Raw genomic sequence first — 9,999 nt, forward strand, 5'->3', positions numbered from 1 at the left:
ATGCTGGTCCCATGAATAGATCACCTGGATCATGGAAAAGGAGATTAAGCGTAAGCTTATCGCAAAACGTAATATTGTAAAAAATAAACTAAATTTATTAAAAGAGGGACAACTTATGCATGAAGATGTCTTCGTACCAATCACAAAACATTTAAAAAATATTGAAACCAAACTAAATGATAATGATGACAATGAGCCTAAGTCTATAGATGAAAGTACCACTGACTACAGTGATAATTACACTGAGATAAAGAGGGAAGATATTTCAAAAGTTTTTAATGGACCATCTTCAGCATCATCAAAATCATGGTATAATTCTACACCGATACATAAACGTTTAAGCGAGATTAAACAACAACAACAACAACAACAACAATAAGCTTCACAAACTCCATCACCATCATATAAAAAATCTATAGTGAAAGATATTGAAGAAGAAATAAACGATGATGAACGTCGACAACAAGAAGATTTAAAAGATTTATCAAAAATTACTGAAAAATCATACACAGAATATTTAAACCAATATGATACGTTACCAAGCAAATACGTAGACGGATTATATAACAACCCTGATGCATTCGATCAGAAAACCGGTGTATGACATGACAGGGAAACTGAAAAATTTTACATTGGTAACACACAATTGTATATAGATGGATCAGACGTAATTATAAAGAAGAAGAAATATAAATGTACTCGAGGTCTTTACGAATTACTGTTTAAAAAAGTCGAGAAAACTAATGCTCATAAACGTCACTACCAATACAACAAACAAATCGCTGGTAGTCGATCGACAAAATATAAACAGATAATAGCACCTTTGATTGGTAAGGGAATGACTATCAATAACCACAACAGCAACAATGTTGTGACAAATAACTCAATCGATTATACATACTGGAACGATCCAAACGAATTGGTTGATAGATTACGTTTATTGTATGCCTCACAACAGGCTGGTCATACAGGTCATGTACACGAAATTAATTCTATAATAGAAGAATTACAAGAAGCAAACATTATAGAATAATTAGTCATGTCCGCCGAAGCGAAAAAGCAAGTTGTAGAAGAGATACATAAACCTGCACGAATAAACTTTAATCGACGTAGAATTATTTTAAAATTGTTAAATGATCTTTTTTAAGCTGATATTGTTGAAATGATGTCGTATGCTAAGGAAAGCAAAGGTTACAAACATATATTAATAGTTATAAATTGTTTTTCAAAATTCGTATGGATTTATCCGATTAAAACTAAATCATCTCGAGATGTAACGAAAGCAAAACTCAAACACCTAAAAACTTACAAACTGATCAAGGAACTGAATTTTTTAATAAAGAGCTTAAAAATATGGTGGAAAAGTATGGTATTAATCATTACAATGTATACAGTGAGAAAAAAGCTACAATTGTTGAAAGAGTGAATAGAACATTAAAAAATATCATGTGGAAACGTTTGTTTAAATGGGAGTTACAAGTGGATTAATATATTAGACGATGTAGTTGACCAGTACAATAATAGAAAAAATAAAACAATACTAATGAAACCTAAAACTAAAAGAGATGAGAAATTTTTATTATCAACCGTGTATAATCATATAAAATTAGTTAATAAAAGTTCTAAATTTAAAGTAAGCGATCGTGTCGGAATTTTCAAAGTACGAGGGGCCTTTCATAAAGTATATCAGCCTAATTCGCAACAGAAACTTTTACAGTTGAAAAAGTTAACAAACCCTGTTACGTATACACTGCAAGATTATAATGGACAAGATATATTAGGAGGATTTTATCAACAACAATTACTAAAAATTAAATATCCTGATTTATATTTAAAACGAAATAGGGATAAAGTTTATGTCAAATAGTTAGGTTTTAATAATAAATNAAAATAAACTAAATTTATTAAAAGAGGGACAACTTATGCATGAAGATGTCTTCGCACCAATCACAAAACATTTAAAAAATATTGAAACCAAACTAAAAGATAATGATGACAATGAGCCTATGTCTATAGATGAAAGTACCACTGACTACAGTGATAATTACACTGAGATAAAGGGGGAAGATATTTCAAAACTTTTTAATGAACCATCTTCAGCGTCATCAAAATCATGGTATAATTCTACACTTATACATAAATGTTTAACCGAGATTAAACAACAACAACAACAAGCCTCACAAATTCCATCACCATCATATAAAAAATCTATAGTGAAAGATATTGAAGAAGAAATAAACGATGGTGAACGTCGACAAGAAGAAGAATTGGTTGATAGATTACGTTTATTGTATGCCCCACAACAGGCTGGTCATACAGGTCATGTAAACGAAATTAATTTTCAAAATATGTATGGGCTTATCCGCTCAAAACTAAATCAGCTCGAGATGTAACGAAAGCAATGGAATCTATATTTAGACCTCAAACACCTAAAAACTCACAAACTGATCAAGGAACTGAATTTTTTAATAAAGATTTTAAAAATATGGTGGAAAAGTATGGTGTTAATCATTACAATGTATACAGTGAGGAAAAAGCTGCAACTGTTGAAAGAGTAAATAGAACATTAAAACACATCATGTGGAAACGTTTTAGTTTAAATGGAAATTACAAGTGGATTAATATATTAGATGATGTAGTTAACCAGTACAATAATACACAACATAGAACAATAGGAATGAAACCTAAAAATATAATGAAAAAAGATGAGAAATTTTTATTATCAACCGTATATAATCATATAAAATTAGTTAATAAAAATTCTAAGTTTAAAGTAGGCGATCGTGTCTGAATTTCCAAAGTACGAGGAGCCTTTAACAAAGGATATCAACCTAATTGGTCAACAGAAATTTTTACAGTTGAAAAAGTTAACTTAACGAATCCTGTTAAATATACACTGCAAGATTGGAACAGGGAAAGGGTTATTTAATAACTAAAATGACTCGATTTACAAGTAAATACGGTGAACGGGTGCTTGCTGAATTAGATGGCGATAAGCGACTGTTTCTACCTGAACGCTACAACGGTTTAGACGACAGACAGTTGTTGGAATTATCTACGTCTACTTATGTATTAATAAATCATGGACAAAAGGGGAAGATATATANCCTAATTGGTCAACAGAAATTTTTACAGTTGAAAAAGTTAACTTAACGAAACCTGTTACATATACACTGCAAGATTATAATGGACAAAGTATATTAGGAGGATTTTATTAAGAACAGTTACTAAAAGTTAAATATCCTGACGTATATTTGGTTAAAAAAATTTTAAAACCAAATAGAGATAAAGTTTATGTAAAATGGTTAGGTTTTAGTAATAAATATATTAGTTGGATTAATGTAAATGAAATTACGAAATAAAAAAGTATGTTATTCAAAGCAGACAATGATAGAATTTGAACTCCTCTAACCCTAACGTAATCATTCTCAGTAAATCTATGCAGGTTCAGTTCTGTTTTGTGACGTATCCTCTTATCTACACAAATATTCAAAAGACCAAAGTTCAATTACGTCACAAAGTATCGTCAACAACGTTGAGCAAACACTGCACTGACCTTCAAACGCGGGCGAAATTCAAATTCGAATAGGCTCCGCCCACTTTTAGGACAATCCAGAGGCTCTTAAGAACTTCTTCAGCTGCAGAATCACCTCCAACGTGTCTTAGAGGACAAACAAAACACATTTTTAGCAAGACGTTTCGGTCTTCCGCACGAAGAATGACCTCCAAGGTGCCATTAGAGGTCATGGTAAGGACTGAGGATGGACAGGCCATCGAACTGTCCCAGAATCCCTATAGCTATACTACTCACGCAACCCACTCGTTAAAACAGAATGGAACAGGTTAAAAGTCCTAGTCCGCCGCGAAGTCAACAACCATCAACAAAAAAGATGGCACGAATCTTGTTCAAAATTAAATTACCATAACGGCTCCCAATTCTGGAAAAAATTCAAAACACTAACTGGGCAAAAAACAATTCCCATCAGCCACATGATCGACAATAATCAGATTTATAACACACCCGCAGAAAAGGCAAGCGCGTTCACGGATACAATTGAATTACTACACACCACACACACGGCCCCACAGCATGACGCGGCACACATTAGATCCTTAAATTTACATACCACACAAGTACTTCAAATGGCATGCTACACCCAACACAACATTTTGTGCGAAATTACTTCTGACGACATAGCAAACACAATAACGAACAGCATAATTAAAAACCTACCGCCTTCAGCAATAGAATATCTTACCTGCATTTACAACGGTATACTTACAACCTGGAAAAGCGCGAATTTAATAATGATACCTAAACCAGGAAAAGACCATATAGACGCGAAATCATACCGCCCTATCTCCCTAGTAAACAACTCCGGAAAAATATTCGAACGTATTATCGCGTCCCGTGTAACCGAATACGACGATCACAACCATATCATTCACAAACTGGGTTCCGAAAGGAACGCTCCCCCCTTGAGTCAGTCCTAAAACTCCAATCTGAAGTAACTTCGTACATAAACACAGGCGGTTGCACACTTGCAATCGCCTTAGATTTCGAAAGAGCTTTCGACACCGTATGACATAACGGCCTCTTGTACAAATTACTTCGTGAAAATAATACACTCCTTTCTAACGAACAGACCCTCCCGAATCAAAATCGGTAATACTTTCTCGCGAACTTTCTCACTTAATGCAGGAGTACCACAGGGCACAGTGCTCGCCCCGCATCTCTACAACATATTCTGCCATAATCTACCCCAACCTATCGAAAACACCGTCAGCCTATGTCAATATGCAGACGATACGGCGTACTGGGCTAACGGCTTAACCTCCTACTTCTACAACAACAAACTAAAACGTCAAATCAAACTCCTAGAACAATGGCTCAATAAATGGCGATTAAAACGAAGCCCAGATAAATCACAACTAATATTATTCACACATGGTAGGTACACGTGCAAACCCACACTTTCACCCGACCACATTAATATTCAAATTTGCCGCACCCGCTAACGACTACAAAAGGAAATAAAATACCTGGGAATAAACTCACACATACTACGAACCCACACGAGGATCTAGCAATAACACTAGACAAAGTTTGAAAGCCGGCAAACCTTTTATCTCTCGTAAACGGCACCATACAATCATGTAGCATAGAAACACTGCTCCACACATACAAAACTTTCGTAAGACCACTAATCGATTACCGAGCAGTCTCACATTTCCGATAGTCAACTAGAAGTGCTCATCGCCACCGAAAGAAACATCCTAAGAAAAATCGCCACCCATCACAGACCGTATCGTCACACTTCAGATCAAATTTATTATAAGGGCCATCCAAACGGATAACCCCATCTCCACACATACACTTACACAAACTCCCCGCAGAATTTTCCCGATGATTACATCGACCACCTCAATTCCCTACCCAACTCCATAAGATAACCACAAAACCACCCCAACTACATACAAACACACGCACACCCCACATACATGTAACGCTCACTAAATAAAATTTAAAATCACAAATCAGATTACAAAATTACACATTGGCTGAAGAGGACCGACTTCATTGGTCCTAGAACGGTCTGAGGTAGAGGGGTTTCAGTTGGTAGTCGCTCCTTCAGGGTGAATCCAACACAACCCTGTCATACGGAAGCCAGGGTGTCTTTTGAAGATTTCCCCTCTTTCCCGAAAACAAAAAAAAAAAAAGAATCGATATTCAGAACCATTCGGCTCTCGTTTAGCTCTAGTAGCTACTTTTAGCTCTAGTAGCTACCTTTAGCTACAGTAGCTACCCTCGTTAGCAGTAATTAGCTACCATTCAGCTCCTGTACATACTACCGGTGCCACGAGCCAGCCGCTCAGCAAAAAAAGAACACAGACTTCGGGACCAGCGTAGAAAGGAACGACAAATCACCGCCGCCCGAAGAAAGCCACGACGGACTCCAAAACCATTTGGACGGACGTTCCACCAAGAGCTAGACGCCTTATTCTGCACGTTAGAAGAGCAGTACGCACCGAACTTCTGGTGCTCCGACGTCATATTTCGCCGACCGAACGCCGTCGTTACGGTAGATAAATATAGATATTATTTTTACCTATTTCCGACATGAATGGACGAATGAATGTTAATTGTATATATTATTGTTAAGGTATGAATGTGAGTATGTCTTTTTGTTTGTTCTATCTCTTTGGATAATGCTTTGTAAATAAATAATTTCATTTCCATTTCATATATATATCTATATATTTTTTATTTAACTAAAACACCTACGTTTCTATCGAACGTTGCGAGAAGGAATAGATCGAACCATCCGTGGTCAAACAAATAATTGTCCTTGCTCGGCTGCATTTTCCAACGTACGGGCCGGAAATAAGGCTCCGCCCGTTACGACCCCAAGCGGGAATACCCCGAGCAACTGTTACACTACAACACCAGGTCCAGGGTTCCTAGGATTCTAGTAACTACACCTAAAGAACGGCCAAATGCGTCACTATCCATGCCTGATGAGCGCCCCACTTGACATCTTGGTGGATGTTCCTTCGCCTTAAAAAGGAGTCTTCCACGTCACATCAAGCTCCACTGTCCTCTACGGAACTCCTCCCTACCGATTGCCTGCCGGTGCCCAGTTACACGCCTGCCATTACCATTTCTTCTGGGAGTAACTGCAGCTCTGTCAATGACATTCCTTCACCTTCTCCACCTGTAACCTGCGACTTATGCGGCAAGAGTTACGCATCCTTAGAGAGATCAAAACAACACCAACGCTATTACTGCCACCCTCCCGTTGAGCTACGATGTAAATAGTGCGATAGGGAATTTAAGACCAACACCGGCCTTACTCAACCCTTTCGGCACGCCCATTGCTCCGAGTACGAAGCCAAGGTTGAAGAATCCGATCGCAGAAAGGAGCGCCAATTCACAACCCTCGAAGTATATCACATCGTCCTGGAAGAACTACGCTTGTGAGGACCAGTTTCACAACTACAAAGGCATCTCTCTGAGAAATTCAACCATGACGTAATAGCTATCAAAACCCTAGGCGCTCCCAACGTTGCAGAACAGAGATAGACCGAATCCGCACCGACTTCCAAGAAGCAGAATCCGGGAAGGACCCTTCCGAGCATGCTGCCCTCATACCCTCCATTTCAATAACACCCGCTTCCCCGGAGTCCGACACTTTCATCTCGAGTGCCCCTGAAGTCCTTCGAACCCCGGCTACGACCCTGCACAATAGCTCACCGCAGCTAAGCTCATCGCCTCTCTTCCCCAACTCTCCACTGGACGACAACATTTCCACCGAAACCGTAGATGACCCTGTAGCAGAATACCTACGGCTGCTGCTGTCCGACGACTCCACCACCGCAGGGGACATCACACTATTCCTCCATTCAAACGCCAATGCGGAAACCGTCCTAGAGGAATTTCTTCTCCGCATGCGTGATAAAGGGAGGACAACAACCGGACTTGCGACGACTCCCAGCCCCCGAAGGCTCCCGCTCATCAACACTCGAAGCGACGAGCCAGAATCACCCGTTACCGACTAGAACAGGAGCTCTACAACAACAATAGAGTCATGTTTGCCCAAAAGGTCATCGACGGTCTTGATCTAGAGCAGCTGCCGACCACCTCCCACCCAGATCACCTTTATGGGGCTTACTCCCGGATCTTTGGCATGCCCGACATCAGCAAAGGCCTTCCTACACTGTGTGATGTCAAACCTTCACACAATCTTTTCTATGCTCCCGCCACCGAAGAGGACATCCGGAATCAACAAAGATGTCTGATACTGCTGGACCTGATGGTATGCGCCTGCGCGACGTCAACCATATACCCACTCGCCGTCTGGCTCTTCTATTCAACTTTATGTTGCTTACTGGAGCCTCTCCTCCCACACTGCGCAAATGCCGTACCACCTTGATCCCAAAAGTGATAGCTAACTTCAACATCAACAACTGGAGGTCCATCACCGTCGCCCCACTCCTGGTCAGAATTCTCCATCGTATCCTGGCCAAGACGCTCGCCACCCTTCCTCTCAGTAGGTCCCAGTGAGGCTTCATCTCTCTTGACGACACCCTGGTCAACGCCGTCACTCTGTGGACCCTCATCCTACATCAACGGGAACATATCAGGCCCTTTCACATCACCACCCTCGACCTGCACAAGGCTCTCGACACAGACCCTCACCCTGTCATTGAGCGAGCACTAGTTCGTTTGGGCGTGGATCCCCGCTTCACCTTCTCCTCACTGACGAGCTGAACTATCATCAACTCCTGCGACCAATACACCTCCCCGCCAATAAACATCGAACGTGGCGTCAAACAAGGGGATCCCGTCTCTCCCCTTCACTTCAACGCCGTCATGGACGAGTTCTTGTACAGACTGGAAACCACAATAGCCCGGCATTCATTTCCGGGAAAACAAATGCAGCATCCTGAGCTATGCGGATGACCTGGTCCTCATGTCGACTTCTCTTGACGACCAACAACATCTTCTCTGGGTGGTCAACCACTTCACTCAAGCAAGAGGCATGCAATTAAACAGCAATAAGTGCACGCACCTCAGCGACAACCCACTACCGGTAAGAGAGAAGCTACACCTCCACCAAGAGCCGTGTGTACATTGGCGGTGATCCCATTCCCCAAATTGGCCCTGAAGAACTATTCAGGTATCTTGGGTTTCGTTTCTACCCTACTGGAACCCAAACGCCCATCCTCACCGACATCTCTACCGTCATGCAGCGAATCAAGAATGCCTCGTTGAAACCGTGGCAAAAACTGGAATTGGCAACAACTTATCTCCTTCCGAAATTCTATCAGTTTCAGTTCCCCTCTGTATCCCGTGGAGCGCCTGATCTGGTAGACAAGGGCATTCGCCGTACAGTGAAGACGATCCTCCATCTGCCCTCGCCATCGTGCAACCGAGATCAAGGCTGGCGGGCTTGGACTTCCTTGTTTCGCAGCCCGCATGCCAGACATACTCCTCAAATGGCTACACAACCTCACACTGTGCGACGATCCACAACTCCTTCCCATCCTGGATTCGCCGCACATACTCAAACAGGCCGAACGCCTTGCTAGGTTGTGTCGACCGTATGGATCACAGAGGGAACAAGGGGGTTTCTGGCGTGACCGCACATTCCTCTCCGCCACAGGTCACCAACTGGATCCGTTCCCCTCCATCTTTCTAGAACGGCTCCAGCTACATCAAGGTCATCCATTTTCGTGCTGGGGTTTACCAACTGTGGGAGGCCTCCGCAACCAACGCCTCCTCTTCGAACAACTCCGCTGTAGAGCTGACGTGTTGTGGAAACCACCAGCCACATTCTTCAAAAGTGTCTGTTGATGCACTACGAACGAATTACGAACACGACAACCTGGTAGGAATCCTGTCGGATGCTGCTCGAAAAAAGGGCTGGGAAACTAGAACCGAACCCAGGTTCCGGAACTCCGACGGCCGTCTGAGGAACCCGGACTTACTCTTACTCGTGAAGGACTCTATCGCCATCATTGCCGATGTCAAGGCTTCCCTTCCTGGTCGCCCTTTGCATGTACTCGCCCTCATCACGGGAGCTCACGACACCTGATGCTCCAGGAACAACATCCTTCTGGAAGCCCTAGGTTTGGAAAAATCTATCATCTCCATTTTCGTCTGCTCCACCATCCGGGGAGGAATATTCTCCCATTCCTCCTTCGACAGGATCGTTTGACAACGATGAGATCCTTCTCCAGCCCGACACCGCAACGTCTAAACACCTAATAATAAAAAACGTTGTATAAATAAATAATGCCGCTGAGCGTACATTCTCTCCCCTCACCATTACAGTACTTAAAATATATAGAAAGCCACGGCGGCAACATCTCGGCCGAAATGATTGTAACCTCTCACAAACAAAAACAATAAATCATCCAATAGCCAAATACCTCGTCATCTACTTAGCGACGCGCATGAATGGATTAGGGAGCTTCACTCCTCCCCTTCCCCCT

At 41.6% G+C, this 9,999-nt stretch overlaps 1 protein-coding gene across 1 annotated transcript; it reads left to right on the forward strand.

Annotated features, from left to right (window-relative positions):
- Nucleotides 1–8,474: 8,474 nt before the first annotated feature.
- Nucleotides 8,475–9,599, forward strand: LOC108740975. The gene is made up of 4 exons (XM_018475528.1): nt 8,475–8,626; nt 8,682–8,890; nt 8,976–9,183; nt 9,215–9,599. Exons 1-4 carry the CDS (start codon nt 8,475–8,477, stop codon nt 9,597–9,599), a joined length of 954 nt encoding a protein of 317 aa, XP_018331030.1.
- The last annotated feature ends 400 nt before the right edge of the window (nt 9,600–9,999 follow it).

This window comes from Agrilus planipennis, unplaced genomic scaffold (genome assembly GCF_000699045.2).
Source record: "Agrilus planipennis isolate EAB-ADULT unplaced genomic scaffold, Apla_2.0 scaffold81, whole genome shotgun sequence".
Classification (NCBI taxonomy): domain Eukaryota; kingdom Metazoa; phylum Arthropoda; class Insecta; order Coleoptera; family Buprestidae; genus Agrilus; species Agrilus planipennis.